The sequence below is a fragment of the Lutjanus erythropterus genome, chromosome 3 (genome assembly GCF_056507025.1).
Source record: "Lutjanus erythropterus isolate fLutEry1 chromosome 3, fLutEry1.hap2, whole genome shotgun sequence".
NCBI classification, from domain to species: Eukaryota; Metazoa; Chordata; class Actinopteri; order Lutjaniformes; family Lutjanidae; genus Lutjanus; species Lutjanus erythropterus.
Genome location: NC_139319.1, coordinates 20,249,149 through 20,266,487, shown reverse-complemented (window position 1 = coordinate 20,266,487; position 17,339 = coordinate 20,249,149). Strand labels below are relative to the sequence as shown.

The following is a 17,339-nucleotide window of genomic DNA, read 5'->3' as shown; positions in this document are numbered from 1 at the left end:
ATGTCTTTTTGGGGGGGAGGTGTCCTTTTTTTGGCAAAAGGTCATGAACTCCAAATGCCTTCATTTTAAAGGTGTTTTAATGGTCCAAACATCTTTACTGACTGGATCAATGTATGTCAATTCCATGCATCAATTACCAGAAGATAAATCACCTAGAACTGTGCCAACACTCTCCGAGACTAAAAATACCACAAGCTGCTTAACTTGTGCCAGATAGAAATCACACACTCTATTCCTTTCACCATGTCTCTCCATTTACTTCTCCACCTTTCATCAGTCCAAAGATGCAGGGCCCACTTTGTCCTCAGAGTTCACATTAGCAACACTTAATACAGGTATTGATAATATGATGTTCCCTATGTCAAACTATTTTAATGTGAGTTTTATTTAGCCAACTTACTTTAATCTCTTACACTGGTGATCCCTTGAAGCGTGTTATTGCCATATAAGCAAATACCTGTGCCCTCATTACTGCCCAAATGTGCTTGGACTTGTCATCTGTTTACACTAGAGTCACACCTGGGACTCTAAAGGTGTGTCCTGTCGAGTATGAGCCTCCTGAGAGGTTCACTGTTGGAGCTAGAGGATTGTTAACATAGTTTCACACCACCGCAACAACCACTGCACATTTCTCTGCTCTTCATCAGCACGAATAAAAATGAAATTTGCATATAACACTGAATCTGATGCAGCCTGCATTGATTTTTAAATGATCGTTCATCTTATTTGTGGATTTCAGGTGGATTTGGGTCTCTGATTCATTCTGTTTTATTCAGCATTTTCTCCATTCTACAAATTTTAAAGCATGAATTCCCATAAAATACAGTATTGCAGTGTGTTTACAGGCCTGCTGTGTGTTTACCTTGTTTACAGTCGCAGTAGCCCCAGTCCACTCTTCCTCTGTGGTTCCTGAAAAAGCACCAGGGTCGGATCCTGCCGTCCGGGTTGCGGCAGTGGTTGTGCTCTCCTATTCCTTTGCCCGGGTAGCGCTCCTTGAAGCCGGACACCTCGGTCCAGTTCATGCACCGGGAGCCGGACTCGGTGACGTCTATCGCCCCCCGGTAGAAACCGTCTCTGCCGCGGCTCTGGACGCACTCAGTGAACGGCAGGATGAATGAAGGGACGCTGCTGGAACGACACAAAAAGCCGCTATTCGCAGCCAAAAGCGCGGCGGTGAGAGCGAATAATGATAAATTCATGATACGTCTCTGGCTGTCTGCAGCTGAAGACGGTGGTCTCGATCATCGGGAGGTCCTTTCATCAGCTGAGGAGACGATCTTCAGTCAGTCTCATCGCCCAGCCGTGGGACCAGACTGAGGACCGAGAGAGGGAAAACGACGCGGATCAATGAAACTCCTATTTACGTGGGATAATGGGCAGGCAGCCCCCCAACCAAAATCCAATATTTGCTCATTACTCCCATATTGCGATCGTATGCCTTTTAATGTTGTGGGATCACTTTATATAATTTAAAATATAGGATCAAAGTAATTTTACGATATCTAGCGCAGAAAAGGAGAACTCATCCAGTATAATGTGATAATTACAGTGAATGGGGTAATCCCAGAACAATGATAATCTACTACAGCTCCCAAAGCTTTGAAAAATGCCCTATTGTTGGGACAACATGACCATGACCAGAATGCTTATTTGTTAAGCCTCTGGTGCCCCCATTTTTGAAAAAATTCACAGAAATTGATCGGCCCTGTGGTTGATAAAACATGACAAATGTCCTCCAGCATGGCTTCGTGTTCAAGACAAGGCGTTAAAGTGCCCTTTAAGGTGCCCTTCCAGTGGAGAAAATATGATAAAGTGCCCTCTAGAGTAGCCCAGTGTCCAAGACAGAATGAAAAGTGCCCTGTGGAGAAACTTTGGAAAAGGGCCCTCTATGGCAGGTCATTCCTGGAGACTGGGATGTGACCCACAAGTGGTCACAAGAGCTGTTACTTGGGTCACCAAATAAATACAATACTAAAAAAAAGAGCCAAATTTAAGATTTGTATCTGCAGCACACCTTTTATAGAGCATTTAAAATAGACTAAAATGTCCTATATTTATTTCCTGAATTTACTAAGCCTAAATACACTCATTTCTTATTTATAAAGTATTTAACATGCATATACTGTATGTTTATGAGAATATGTTCAAACAGCAGTAAAAAAAAATGGTCAGGAACATTTGTATATGCACAAATTAGCTCTTTTCAAGATTTATCCAAGATTATTGTGTTGACCTATTGTGATTTGGGTTGCAATGGTTTGTCATTTTAAAAAAGCAGGTCCCCAGAATGGGGAAACACTGCTCTAGGGTTCACTTTCTCTTTCTCAAAGCTCTTACTGGCTGTTATTAAAAGGTAAAGTCTGAACACAATCTTCTTTTTGGACCCACATCATCAAAATAACTGATGTTACAGTTTGACACAGAACAATAATGGGTGGTGCTCTACATCACATCGGGGTTGCCAAAATATTTCATGTCAAGCACCCCCAAAAGAGATGCACATGAGACCATGGATCTCCAATTTGAGAGGATTTTGTCTTAATGAGTTGTGTATCAGTATTTTTTTTATTTTCAGGTTTGAAGATAATGGTAGTCAATTGATGATCAAACTAGGATCACTATAAAATATTCAATTAAAACAATTCAGTTTGACTCATTGTTGTGCCAATTTCCAAAACAATGTGATGAAATTTTAAATATTCTATTTATCCTTTTGTGAGGGACCCCCTTCAATCCACTCAGGGACCCCTGAAAATTATTGTTCTACATGTCTCTCTCCTGATGTTTGTGTGTGATAACACAAAGAATGATACATTGTGACACACAGGCATGATTTTTTACTGTGTCTGAGTTTTTTTTTTGTGTGTGTGTAAAAGAGAGAGAGAGTGAAAGGGGGAGGAATTATTATTATTATTATTATTATTATTATTATTATTATTATCCTTGGTACTTTGGTGTTATTGTTAATTAGATATCCATACCAAAAAAGCTTATTGAATTGAAAAAAAAAAGAATCGAAGAGAGAGAGAGAGAGAGAGATAGAGAGAGAGAGAGAAAAAAAAACAAAAAAACCCTAAAAACAAAATTAGACACCTGCATAGCGCCTCTTGTGTCTAAAATATGGTATTATCTGATTGGAGGAACAAATGTGTCCTAGCTTGTGATGTCATCAAGCAGCGCCCATTCAATCACAAAAGTGTTGGTTCTCTCTTTAAACGGCGTACGCCGAAACTCACCCAGGTAAGCGGAGTTAGCGCTCGATAAACCGCTCCGCTCGCTCATTGATCCAATACAACATGGCGTTGTAGATGCAAAACTGTCTCAATATATATGAATAAAGACAACAACCACTAAGTAGTCGCAATCATGTCTCTTAACAGTTTTTAACGGCCAACTCCCCCTGTAGCAAGGCTGTGACGGCCCGAGCGCCCCGGTGTTAATAACGAATACACCCATTGTGATTTTGTTTTAGCGGCACATTAGCCGACTGTTGGCGAGTGTTATAGCTAGCTAATAACATTTCCATGCAATTTGGATGTCAAAATAACCGCGTGTATTTAAAAGTCAGACATTACATAGGAGGAAATGAACAGTCGACTGCAGGAGATCCGCGAGCGACAGAAACTGAGACGGCAGCTGTTAGCTCAACAGGCAAGTGGACATAGAGGCACTGTTGATGCTAGCAGGAAGCTAATGTAACAATATTATTAATCAGCTAATGACTACTGTCAGTAGCTCAATGCTTGTGTCGTAGAGAAAACGCGTTTTGGACCGAGGTACACAAAGATAGAGTTCTGTCGCACAAATACATCCATTGATTAACCTAACGTCGGCCGATATTTCTATTGGTCGCCCTCGAGTGGACTCTGCACAGACAACTTCACTGTAAATGTAAAGTAATGATAACAACATGTCGAAGCTATTTGAGTGTATGATATAGTTGGTACAAATGTAAATCAATAGTTTAAAGTATATGTAAAAGGAGAAGCAGTAGTAACAGTTGCATAATAGCGATACAAAATACTGAGACAGACAATGCATATACACTGTATGGGATTAAGATAATAAATACATAGGGTATGCATTATAATAAAGCAAGCTATTCCAGAATTTGAAAATATATGACTGCACAATAAACTTTCTCATTCTTTTCTACTCACAGTTGGGAGCAGAAAGTGCAGACACTATCGGAGCTGTCTTAAACAGTAAAGATGAACTAAAAGAGATAGAGGAGACAAGAGAAACATGCAGGTAAGATATAATCTAATATATTTAAACTTGAGGTCGGAATGGACATTTATGGCATAAGTTGAAAGCAACAACAGAGATTGCAGGATCATGCACTTCATACAAATTCAGAAACTCACTCCGAGGCTTTCTTGACTCTAAAGAGGTGATCATTTTCATCCCACAGCCTGAAAAGGGTGAGTGTTTTATCAGCAGTTTCTGCAAGAAATGACAAAGGAAAATTAATCTAAAAATCTAGCATACAGCTCCTATACTTTTAGGATGATCTTAGCAGGCTGAAGCTACGTAATGAGTTATTAGTTGATCAATGTCCTCCTGGGTACAGATTTTTTATACATATTTGATCATTTTATGTATCAAATTTTGTCCTCAAATTCTGTATTTAGTGTGATTTCTGTCCTGTACATGGGACGTATATTCCACCTATGTCCATTCTGGCAGGGGGATCCTTCCTCTGTGGTTCTCCCTGGGATTTCATACATATTTTTCCTCTGGGTTTTTTTCTTTTATCTTTTGAGGGTCTACAGGACAAGGGGTGTCGCACACTGTACAGATTGTAAAGCCTCCTGAGGCAAGTTGTGATTCATGATGTTGAGCTATATAAATAAACTTTAACTTGACAGCAAATTAGTGCTGAATGCAAGAGAATGTTGTTTTTGATACTGCATAAAATGTATAAACAAATGATAAAGCAATATCACATGATAGGGAGTGATGTTGTACTAATATCAGCACAGCTTTGACTTGGTCATAGTCACAAAGCTGCAGACTGAGTGCCAAAGATAATCAGTGGTAACACATATGCACATAAGTGCAGGTATTTTCCCTGATTAACAGATCAAAGGCTGTTTAAACCTCTGTGCTTGTATCCAACTCTATGTACTTTGTCAGATTAAAAAGTGTGTGACAGTGAGCCCACAGTGATAAGCCCCAAATCATGTACAAGATGCCTCCTGTCTTCTGTCTCTGTGGTCTCTGTCTGTTGGTCAGTGTAACATTAATGGGTTATTAGCGCACCTGTAAAGTGGAGTGACACATATGAGTGTTGACACTATATCAACACTCATGGAATGTCTTTCATACAGTCAGATGACTTGGATTGAATTTAACTAACTATTGTATAATACATTTTAATAACATGAGCAGCTGTTGGTATTTGTCAACATCATGTCACAATTATAGCAGTTGTATTTGGTGTGGCCCACATTCATTAACAGATGTAATATTACAGTCATTATGTATCATTAAGGAATGCGGTTAGAACAGCAGCTTGGGGCTACACAATACAACCTCAAAATGTATTTTAAGAATTGAGACGTCCTTCAAGATGCCCCACTGAAATTGGCATCAGTCACAGGCACATAAGATAGATTTTCTAGGTGTTTCTTTGTAACCCCCCAGTTTAAAGTGATGTCTGCACTGCTGCGCTCAACTTTACCTCATGCGCCATCTAATGGCATTATTTGGCCATTTTATAATTCTCTTCACTTTATTAGCCCTGAATGCATCAGAAATGGTTAAAACATTACATTACGGACTGCCTAATTCATTTCAATTATTTTCCTTTCACCAAAATGCAAAAAATACGCTGCCAGTGATCTTCTTAACTGCATATGACTGCAGTGATGAAATAACTCCATGTCATAACCAGTTTAAGTTTTAAGTCAAAATACCGATTGTCCAGTTCAGTGAAGGGTTTACAGTGATTAATTATTAGATTAATATGCATTTAAGATCCAGTATTTTTCTGATTAGGCATCTGATATGGAGTCTATTTGACAGAGTGGAAATTAAACTAATTTTAAAATATGCCACTATTATCATTATTCTAATATGACTGTTTTTCAGGACTATGATTGCATAAAATATTGAAATATTAATGAAATTAGTTATTGACATGTATTTGAGGTAAATTAATTCTTATATAATTGAATAATTAAAAAAAATGCTAGATTAACTGTTAATTGTTAATTAATTGATAGATTAATTGAAAAACATAATGGTTAGATTAATTGTTGCAGCCTTAACCAAGTGTTTTTTGTCCCGAAACCTAAGCAGATCTTAACCACAGTTTTAATTCTCTCACTTTTGTGCATTCAACACATCTCCTTTATCCTCTAACATATTTTTGTAAACACTTCTCCATCTTGCCTGCCAGTTTTGTCTTGTCATTGTCAGTGTCCATATGTTGTTTTTGTGCTTTAGTGAGACAGCAAGTCAATGTGTTTCTGATCTCTTTTGTAGGTCATCATTTGATAGTTTAGTCGCACCTTCCAAGAGGAAGGCACCTACAGAGGGAGAGGACACAGAGGAAGATGTGGAAGAACAAAAGGTGAGTGTCATCATTTGTTGGTGAGCATTATGAATCTACAAGGATAAAAGTAGCCTCCACCCTATTGTATGTAATGGTACTGATACCAAACCTTCCTTATATGTCACATTTCCAAACAATTGTCACAACGATTTGCAGCATGAACCCAAAATCAACATGAGAAGGAGTCAACAAAATCAAATAAAAAGAAAGAGCATGAAAGTGATAGAATGCGAGAGCAGACAACTAAGATCAGCTGTTGAGCAAGTATGTATGAGGGTGTATTGTAAAAGATGACGTAGGCTGCATCATCTCAGGTAGGTTGTTCTTCAGGGCACTGGAAAGGTGTGGTCCCTCCTGGGCTTTTGCTCTGCAGTGGGCGGGCCCCTTCCTGTACAAGGGCCCCTGCCTGAGGATCTCAGGCTGTTAGTTGGCTTTTTTGAGAATAGTCTTGGCTGTTTTAATGGCTTTATACAACTCAAATAACTGAGGAACAGGTTGGACAAACTAAGGATGTGAATGTGTTAGAGACATTTAATCATTTGGTTAAAATGTTCAGATGCCATTGTCAGTTTGTGCTCTGCAAGACATCAACATTAATTAACATACTCTTGATGCATTTTAGGGTGTAGGATGTATTTATCAAATGAAATATTTCATTATGAATGATTTTTGGGGTACATATGGCATGTAGGTAGAAAAACCTAATCTTTGTTTAAGGGCTGCAATTTAGGACTATTATTATTATTATTATTTCATTGTCACTTAGTCACTCGACTATTTTCTCAATGAATCAATTAGTTATTTGGTCTATAAAATGTAAGAAAAAGGTGAAAAAGTGTTGATCAGTGTTTCCCAAAGCCCAAGATGATGTCCTCAAATATCTTGTTTTGCCCACAACCCAGATGATAAGATAATACTGTCAGATAGGGGTAAAGAAACCAGAAAATGTTTACATTTAAGACACTGGAATCAGAGAATTTTGACTTTTTTGTCAGAAAAACTAACTGAAACTGACTAATTGGTCATCTGAATAGTTGGCAATTAATTTAATAATCTGTCACCTGATTAATTGTTGTGTTGTTGTCTGATTTGAAAATGAAAATCTTGACAATATCTGTATGCCCTTACATATGCTTTCTGTGTTTTATTTCTTATTACAACGTCTCTGTTTATTTATTTGTGAGTGGGTCCTAACTTTATCATAATTGTGATTTCACTCATGTTTTATAAATCATGCTATGATTAAATTCTTCTCAGTTTTATTCATCTACCAACCACACAGTCCTCACAGCATATAAATGTTCTGTTCATTCAAAAAAAATTAACTCGTGTCTGTTGTGTGTGTGTGTTTTAGGAGGAGGTGGAGGTACAACAGCCGGATGAAAGCAACCCATATGAGGAGGTGTACAAGGACTCAAGTACTTTCCTTAAGGTTGGAAAACCTGCTGCTAATTTCTTTTACACACACTTTTACACACAATTATCTTTTTGTAGTCTACCAGGCAGTGTTTATGTTTGAGTGTTGCACTAATTAGAAAGCAAATTAGGCAGATTACAAACATTTTCAATGTTAATTTGAGCAATCTACCATGTTAGTGGTAATACTGGTTATGACAGTAGAAGGAAGAAGAGCCTGGTAAATCTCGTGTGTTGAGATTGAGTAACACAACCTGACAACTCAACATTCAAACCAGTTTTGGATCAGGAACTAACTGGAGCAAGCTGCTGTTTATTACAAAATGTTTAGCTGGTTAATAATTGTACAAGAGATATTTTTTGTGCAGACATGTGCAGTCTTGTTTTAAAGTGAAAACTTTGTGTTTTTGAAGTAGGGCTGTTGTAATAGTGGTTTTCATTGTCAGTTAATCTACTGATTATTTGATGAAAACATTCACATTGAAGAAGCTGAAATAAGAAAATTGTAAGCTTTTTTTCTGAAAAAAGACTCAAACTGATTCATTTATTATATAAAAAGATTAATTTAATAGTTGACATCAAATTGATTAATTGTTGCACTCTAATGTGAAAATGGTTGGTTGGTCTTTTATTTATAGTTCTAGTACTGTACAGTTTTAAAAGTAAAGGTAGATTTTTGTTCTAGATTTACCTACACCTCCAAACTAAAAAAAAAAAGACTGATTTAAAAGACAGAGCAGTCAGATAAAGATTGTGCTGTGTCATTGTAAGGCACTCATGAAGTCCTCATCAGCCATTCATTTGTTAAACTGTGGAGAAATCAGGTGAACAAGTGTTCTTTTGAACTCGTGATCCAAAGCTGGAAGGACAAGTTTTATTTGGCAGGTTGGATCTATGCCATCTGTCTAAGCTTGAGCGAAGCTAATGAAATGCTGGTAACATGGTCACATGATACACCCGGTATCAGCTTGTAACTTTAGACTGCATTAGGTTTCGCAGCCTGTAAATTAAAGGTTAGAACCAGTTTCAATGATGATGACAAAAGTGGGTCATATCATAACATCTGATAGGAATACTCATGATCTACTTTTGTTGAACTCACATTGTCATTTATTCAAGTAGTGGGGTTTTCATTGTTGATATGAGTCATGACGTCTTCATTTAGAATGATATTGCAGAAATTGTATTAGAACTTGCAGTCTGTGTTTCATATGTGTATTAAAATGCTTATTAGACAATTAGATATTCATATGTGCTTTATGTTGTCTCTGTTTATGCAGATATATTTTTCTGATTACTCTTTTTCCTATTCTTCCTATTTATCTTATTTCACTCAGGGGACCCAGAGTTTGAACCCTCACAATGACTACTGCCAACATTTTGTCGACACAGGGCACAGGCCACAAAACTTCATTCGAGATGTTGGTAAGTTTGTGCTTGTTGGTGTGTGTTTGTTTTTAAGTACATGTACATGCATGCCTGGTTATGACACGGCTGTCTTCTGTGGTTCAGGCTTGGCTGACAGATTTGAGGAATACCCTAAACTTCGAGAGCTGATCAGACTGAAGGACGAACTCATCTCCACCACCAACACCCCGCCCATGTATGTTAAATGATGATGTTAATGCTAGAGTAGAGTGGCAATAACTTATTTTCATTGTCAGTTAATTTGTGGATAATTTCCTCAATCAATCAATTAGCTGATTGGTCTATAAAATTTCAGAAGATGGTCATTAATGAGGATTAGTGTTTATATGCCGTCCTTAAATGTCTTGCTTTTAATGAATGACATTTAAGAAACTGGAATAAAAAAACTTTGACTTTTTTAATAAAAATGTAGTCAAACCAATTATCAAAATAGTTGACAATTAATTTAATAATGTTAGAGTAAACTGATTGTTGAGTAAGACTTGAAAGAATAACTTGAATTAAGAAGTCACTAGCCACTTCAAGTTGCTATTAAGTGTTTTGAAAAGCATCGGCTGTATTTAAGGCGTGTTTGTCTGTGTGTGTTTAGGTACCTCCAGGCTGACCCAGAGCACTTTGACCTGCAGGATTTGAAGTGCAAGTTTGATGTAATTCTGCTAGAGCCTCCCTTAGAGGAATACTACAGAGAATCAGGCATCAGCCACACTGAACGTTTCTGGACCTGGGACGATGTATGTATGCATGTTTGTCTGTTTTGTGCTACAACCAGTATAAAACATATATACAGTTAATTTAATTCAGAATAAAATAGGATCAAATATAAAGTGAAATCAAATGAAATGATATATGCAGTTATTTATATACATGTATACAAATACATCTAAGAAAACAAAAAAGACAGGAGGTTCATTATATCACTATGGAACAGTCCATGCTGCAGACTTAAGTGTCAGCTCTATTGAAGCTTATAGGAGATGCATTCTCAATTATGCTTTTTAGAGATAAACAGCAAAAAAAAAAACAAATGTGCACATTTGTAAAAAGCATTCAGTGTGTTATTCTCTGACGCTTGTTCCCTCATTTTTGCCATTTTTAGAGGCATTTCTTCATCAAAGGTCGTACAGTGTAGATATGATAGGTTTTAGTGTGCTTCTCCCATAGGCTTTTGTAAAACTGGTTCCAAAATCTGGCACCAAGCAGAGGATAGAATGTTCTACAGTAATGTAATGTCCCTTCCTTCTTAGTAAGTTTCCTTGTGTAGATCCAGGAAATAATCATAGAAACCAAAAAAGTTTTTTAGATTTCTTGAAAATCATTCTGTAGTGCGTTTTTTGAATTTGAATTGGGGGCGATGTAAACTGCAGCAACAAGGTTGTGATGATAGTATGGTGGACATCTTCACGTTACAAGTTCAGCATCTTCAACATCCATCTCTGATTTTCCATTGCTTGGCCAGTTTGAGTCTCAATCTATTTCCCTGTGAACAGATATTAGTCAGTGCCTTTTCCAATGACTATCAGTGTATTTCTGTCATAGGTGATACGTGTTTCAGCAGAGAACAAAAGGCACATTAAAACAAACATGCAGTGACGTTTGAAGGAGCTACTAGCTGCAGCATCTGCATGCACTACTGTTGGCCTGGAGAAACAGGGGAGAAGATCCTATAGATAGGCAAGGATAAATACGATATAGAAAGATAAGATTCTATTAGGATTCTGGATAGGATTGTCTCTATCCTATAGAGCAGTGTTTCCCAACCCTGGTCCTCAGGGCACACTGCCCTGCATGTTTTAGATGTTTCCCTGCTCCAGCACACCCGATTCAAATGATCAGCTCATCATCAAGCCTCTGCAGAAGCCTGATAACAACCTGTTCATTTGAATCTGGTGTGTTGGAGCAGGGAAACATCTAAAACATACAAGACAGTGTGCCTTGAGGATTGGGAAACACTGCTATAGAGAGTTATAGAATATATTGGTGAGCTCTGCTGACCCTCTCCCTGTAGGGGGCAACAAGGAACTAGAATGTGCAGATGTGAGGACCTGTTTGAGATGGCTAGATCAGCTGGCCTTTTCCCTCATGACTGTGCCAAAGAGAAAGGAAGAGTTAAAATTGTTTATGTTTGGTATATTCTCCCTGCATGGGTATATTCACTCACTCCTCTCTTCCTTTTCTGCTGTCTGCTGTTGTAGATCATGAAACTGGAAATTGAGGAGATATCAGCTCTGCGTTCCTTTGTCTTTCTCTGGTGTGGCTCTGGTGAAGGCCTGGACCTGGGAAGAATGGTACCATGATCCCTCATTTATTCACACATTCATTCAAAAACACACATTAAGCTATGTGCAAACTAACTCACTCCAAAGTGTATCACATATTCTGATCTCATAAGATATTGCAACATAAGGCATGTATTCCTTTACTATCTGTTAGACAACACTAGATTTTTTGAGTCATTCAGCAACTCACTGATCCAGTGTGTAACAGAGTTGGGCAACCATTTCTGAAAAGCAGCTTTGAATACATCTGAAATGCGTCTATGCATACCGTGCTCTTCAGGGCTTAAGCTCTTCTACTGGAACAACCTGGTTCATGCCCAGCAAGCTGTCAAACAAAGAGAATTTTCTTTGTTATTTCCTTATCTGATGTTGGTGTGACGTGTGTCCTCTTTGAGATTGTCAATAACACTGAGTCACAGTCAGGCTGTCTGTGTTAAAAATAGTTTTTATGGTAGCCCTTACCAGAGACAGTATGTTTCTAGCGTGCTCAATAACCAGTGTTTCCCAGCCTTTACCTGAGCAGGATGCCTGAGTAAATTAACAGCAGGCGAAGTATATTTGGCTTCTTGTTTAGCCTTTTTATTTTTTTTAACCGTCAAGAGAACAATGCCACGTGTGATGGATTAACAGGGTCTAGTGGACAATGTCCACTCATTCTACTGCACTCTACTCCTCCCTTACATGTTCACTCTGCTCCTGCAGCCTGTATGACAATCATTCATATTCTATGCAAAAAAACGCACACAGAGGCATCTTTGTAGCTCTACCATACCATTGTTATGTAAAAACTTTCACTACCACATTAATGGCAATCATCTCAATCGACTCTGTCATTAACAACGATCCTCCTCCACACGCAGCTCACCTGCTTCTGTGAAAACTGCATCAGAATCTTTCCCTGGGTATGATGTTTGATGTGAAAATGATGCCTGCATTACTGACTAAATTAATGAACAAATACACACTTTTCCTCCTCATATTTTCTACTAGCCTTACACCCCCTCCACCCTGACGCAATTTCTGTTACTCAGAATGTGTAATTATTATGCAATACACATCCTTAGAACTGTGAAAAATTCATTGGCCCGGTAGCTCAGTTGGAAGAGCGTTTTTTACGGGTCCAAACATTTGTGCCTGAACCTGAAAAGACCTGCAACTGGACAGGAACTGAATCAAACCCATCTAATTTTTGAAACCTGGGACCCAGACTCACGCAGAGCTAAGAAATTCTGGACCCAGACTTGCCGCAGACTTGTCTGTTATTTGAAAACTTGGAACTTGATCCTTGCAGAACTGACAAATGTCAGTACAACTAGGACCAACTTCACAGCTGATTGTTATCAACAAGTTAATGTCAATTTTCAAGTTGTAATAACCAAAGTTTGTCTTACCTAATGTAACGTTAGTAGTTGATCCATCCTCCTTGCCAATTCATACATTAAGTCTACTTGTTACGGTGACTGATGGCAACTCATTTAGAATTAAGCTATGCAGTTTTATTGCAGCTAGCATAATAAAGATAGCTTTGACAGTTTGCCCTATTGAACTACAACAGTTGCTCGTTCGTTGTCAGCTGCTAACATTAATGTTGCTTATTTTCTATCATCTGTACTCTCAATGAGTCTGACTTCTGGGGCACTCGATAGCACAGGTCTTTTGGTACCACATTGTGGCCACAGATGCAATTTGGAGTTTGCTTGCAGTGCTGAATATTGCAATTTACAATAGGTACACACACACACACACACACACACACACACACACACACACACACGCACACACAGCACTTCCATCATGATCAGAGCTGTGTGATCATGGCCAGGTTTTCTCAGATCCATTTGGGCATTACACATAATGTTAAGCAGACCTGGGACCTGCGGAAATGGAACAGGAACCGACATGGATCAAATTGACTGATTGATAAAATGTGGATATAAACTCATTTGTGTTCTGGATTGAGTGTCGGGTCCTAAAGTGTGAGATGGACCCGTGATGACCTGTACAGTAAGATGTGATACCAGCCACCCTTCAGACGTCAGCCTACAATGGCCTCACTAATGTTTTTATCTAAAATAGCATTCAGCTGCTACAAACAAAGAGCAAGCAACCAGCCAAACTGGAACAAAAGCCAAAACATGATGTTGAGATTACTCAAAAATTTGGTGCACCTGAAAGAAAAAAACACAATCTCTGACATTATTGTTTTGGAAATAGTTCATGGTAATTTAAAACTTTTTGTCAAGGTCCACACTTTGGGAATCACCGATCTATCATAATACTTGTCCTTATTACATCTTTTTCAGTGTTTGAGGAAGTGGGGCTTTAGGCGGTGTGAGGATATCTGTTGGATCAAGACTAACAAGAATAACCCAGGAAAGACCAAGGCACTGGACCCAAAAGCAGTATTCCAGAGGACCAAGGTGCAGTATAGACACACACACACGCACACACACACACACACAGAGGCTCAGCAGTAATATGAAATATATGTTTATATTACTATAAATATTACAGAATCTAATTACTTTGAAATTTGCTTTCCTTGAAAATCTATAGGTGTAAAGTTTACAAGACTCATCTACCCATGATATATTTAAACCTTGAACCAGTTTAAAGGGACTGTTCACCCCAAAATAAAAAAAATCCATATTTTTCCTGTGGCCTATAGTGCTGCTTATCCATTTAGATTTTTTTTTTTTAGTGTGGGTTACTGAGTTTTGGAGATGTCAGCCTTCTCTCTTTGGTGCAACTTGCACCAAAACAATGCACATACATAAACAGCACCACAGGCCAGAGGAAAAATCTTAAAAGTCTCAAAAATGTTATTTTTGATTTTGGGGTGAACTGTCCCTTTTTGTATTGTATATCCTGACCTCTACAACACATTAAATCCAGGAACACTGCCTGATGGGAATCAAAGGAACAGTGCGCAGGAGCACTGATGGCGACTTTATCCATGCCAACGTGGACATTGACTTGATCATCACTGAGGAGCCCGAGATGGGAAATGTGGAGAAGCCTGTGGAGATCTTCCACATCATTGAGCATTTCTGTTTGGGCCGCCGGAGGCTGCACCTGTTTGGACGCGACTCAACCATCAGACCAGGTGAGATGGACTTTGCCTGGAAAATCTAGGTGAAACCTGCATGTTGATTGTTTACTTTTAGTTTCATTCTGCTTGGTTTCTGAACACCCTTATTGTTGTTTACGTTCTTTCTTTCTCTTTCTAGGCTGGCTGACCGTGGGTCCTACCTTGACAAACAGTAACTTTAACCCAGAGACCTATGCCTCACATTTTGCCTTGCCTAACTCCCACCTGTCCGGCTGCACTGAGGAAATAGAGAGGCTGCGGCCCAAATCCCCCCCTGCTAAGCTGAAGTCAGACCGTGGTGGCGGAGCACCCAGAGGGGGGCGTGGTGGACCAAATGCAGGGAGAGGTGGAGACAGAGGCCGTGAAAGAAATCGACCAAATTTCCGTGGGGACAGGGGAGGGTTCAGAGGCAGGGGTGGGCCACATCGAGGCTTTCCACCTCGCTAGAGCAAAGAGCTCATGGCAACCAGACTGATGCTAGCAATTCCTCTGCAAGCTTATTTGTAATGCGGCAGGCTTATGGCTAGTGTGTAAACGCTGAGAAGTTAGTGAGTGTGATCAATCTTTTTGGTTTGTTTATATTTTGTACTTAATTGAATGAATATTGTCTGAATAAACATTCTTTCCACTTTTTGTGTTTGTATATTGATTTGTGTTTCCTTGAATATCTATACAGTTATGGAAGAAATGTTAATATTACAGTAAGTTACAGGTGTGGTTAGGTGAGGGCAACAGAACCATTAAATTGCAATTGAATCTGTGAAAGCACAGATACACCCAGGCTCATAAATAGCCTATTATTGATGCTACGAGTGAATAAAAAAGATGCGATTTTGATACATCAGCATATGTTCTTTTTTATGTATAAAAAATCCAAAGTGTTGTCAGGTCACTGAAAAAGTAGACTTTGGTGTTTTCAATACATAACAATAAATTGTTGTTGTTGTAAATTGTTGTATTGTGTTACCTAAAATATCTTGATTACCAGGGTAAATTTAAAGTAAGGCGGGTAAATTCAAAATAAAGTGGTTAGATGATTACAAATTACAAATTATCAATAATTATCAGTATCCACTAAAATGAAACGTTTTCTTGCGATAACTTATTCAGCTACGTCACCCAGCCCAAAGTGTGGTTGAAAATCATGAATTGTGCAACAGCTTCTGCCATTGTGGGCCAAGAATTGTTGTGTGCACAACATGAACATGAGCTCAGTGAAAGCTGATTGGCTGTTCTCTTCTGTTCATGCTCTTCCTGCGTGCTGTTAAGCATGTACAGAGAATGACAACCAGGCAGAGTTGAGGAGGGGCACCGAGGAATGCTGATCATCTTTCTTAAAAACTTCTATGGTTTTCTTTTGAAGTAGCCTTTTGGGTGTGGGCCTGGCATTGTTGCTTAACCTCTTCAAAAGGTAAAATGGCCTTAAAAAACATTAGGTAGACATCGACATGATCTGTGCTCACCTGTTAGAAGTCCAGTTAACATGTTAAAATTAATTTTGGTACAGAAGTTTACTGGCTTTTCATTTGGAACCACCTTGACTTTGACCTTTTCTGTTTTTCAATGAAATTACTTAATGGATGTTCAGAATCAGAAATACTTCATTTATTAATTCAACAATATATAGAAAAAAACCCAGAAAATCAGAAATGTGTGAAATATCTGTATACTGTATATACAACAATATATACAACAGTAGTAGACAGAAACAGCAACAATAATGCTGAAGATGGGAGACACAATAAGTGTGATAGGATACAAGAGTATTAAAAATAACAGTACAGGTTGGCTAACATGCACAGTATAAATAAATGCATACATTAATGATGCCAGTGTATTGCGGAGCTGAATTATTATGGCATACAGTATTACATAGTTGAATTATTGCACAGATCACTGTACTGATAGATCTGTATCGCACAGATGAAGCTATAATTGAAATATAAATAATTAGCTTCTCTCGAAGTTGAAGTTGTAAATGATAAATAAATAATAATTAGCGTCTATGTTCAATATCGTGTTGATGCCATTAAAATGTGATGCAGACATTCATGCCCTCCACAGGATGATTTGTAATAACTGTTTATCCCTGACTTCACTGACTGCCATCATTAGAACATGTTGAATGTCCAATACTTTGATTAAACACTCAGAAAACGAATGACTTCCCAAGTCTTGGCCTCAGCTGTGCAGCATTCAAACACACCTAATGTCATGTGACACTTTTTTTTCAATCTTGTATCCTTGTGATACAAGTGTTCTTTGTTTTTTGTGGTTTATTTTGCCTTATTTTGTTTCCTTCTCAACACTGTGTTAGCATTTGCTCAGTTTATCTCTCTCACTACCTTGTCAGTTCCTGTTGTACCTGTTTGGAAAACACCTGACCCCTTTACATGTATTTATTAGTTTGAGAATTGGTTGGCCCCAAATCATTTCCCAACACTGCCTCCTCTTACTTCAACCTGCTCAAACACGAATAACTAAATCCCCATGTGGTTGCCAAAACCCTTAAGTGATTTATGTGTGTGGGTATGACTTTCTATGACTTTTATTTCTATATAACAAT

At 38.4% G+C, this 17,339-nt stretch overlaps 2 protein-coding genes across 5 annotated transcripts in view; one reads left to right on the top strand and one right to left on the bottom strand.

Moving 5' to 3' along the window:
• The window catches only part of prss12 (serine protease 12), a 31,629-nt gene extending 30,143 nt beyond the window's left edge, over window positions 1-1,486 (bottom strand). For 2 of the 4 annotated variants that reach the window (XM_084715321.1, XM_084715322.1), the window contains exon 1: window positions 863-1,476. In XM_084715321.1, coding sequence (XP_084571447.1) covers window positions 863-1,199 — 337 coding nt within the window. In that variant the 5' untranslated portion in view covers window positions 1,200-1,476. Of the gene's footprint in view, window positions 1-862 lie in introns of all 4 variants that reach the window. The other 2 variants (XM_084715324.1, XM_084715323.1) reach the window with 2 other exon arrangements.
• Window positions 1,487-3,303: 1,817 nt separating this feature from the next.
• Window positions 3,304-15,406, top strand: mettl14 (methyltransferase 14, N6-adenosine-methyltransferase non-catalytic subunit). The gene is made up of 11 exons (XM_084715320.1): window positions 3,304-3,651; window positions 4,163-4,251; window positions 6,493-6,580; window positions 7,917-7,994; window positions 9,316-9,403; window positions 9,491-9,581; window positions 9,996-10,137; window positions 11,599-11,691; window positions 13,986-14,102; window positions 14,578-14,788; window positions 14,913-15,406. The coding sequence occupies exons 1-11, from the start codon at window positions 3,586-3,588 to the stop codon at window positions 15,218-15,220; spliced, it is 1,371 nt and encodes a 456-aa protein (XP_084571446.1). The 5' UTR covers window positions 3,304-3,585; the 3' UTR covers window positions 15,221-15,406.
• The last annotated feature ends 1,933 nt before the right edge of the window (window positions 15,407-17,339 follow it).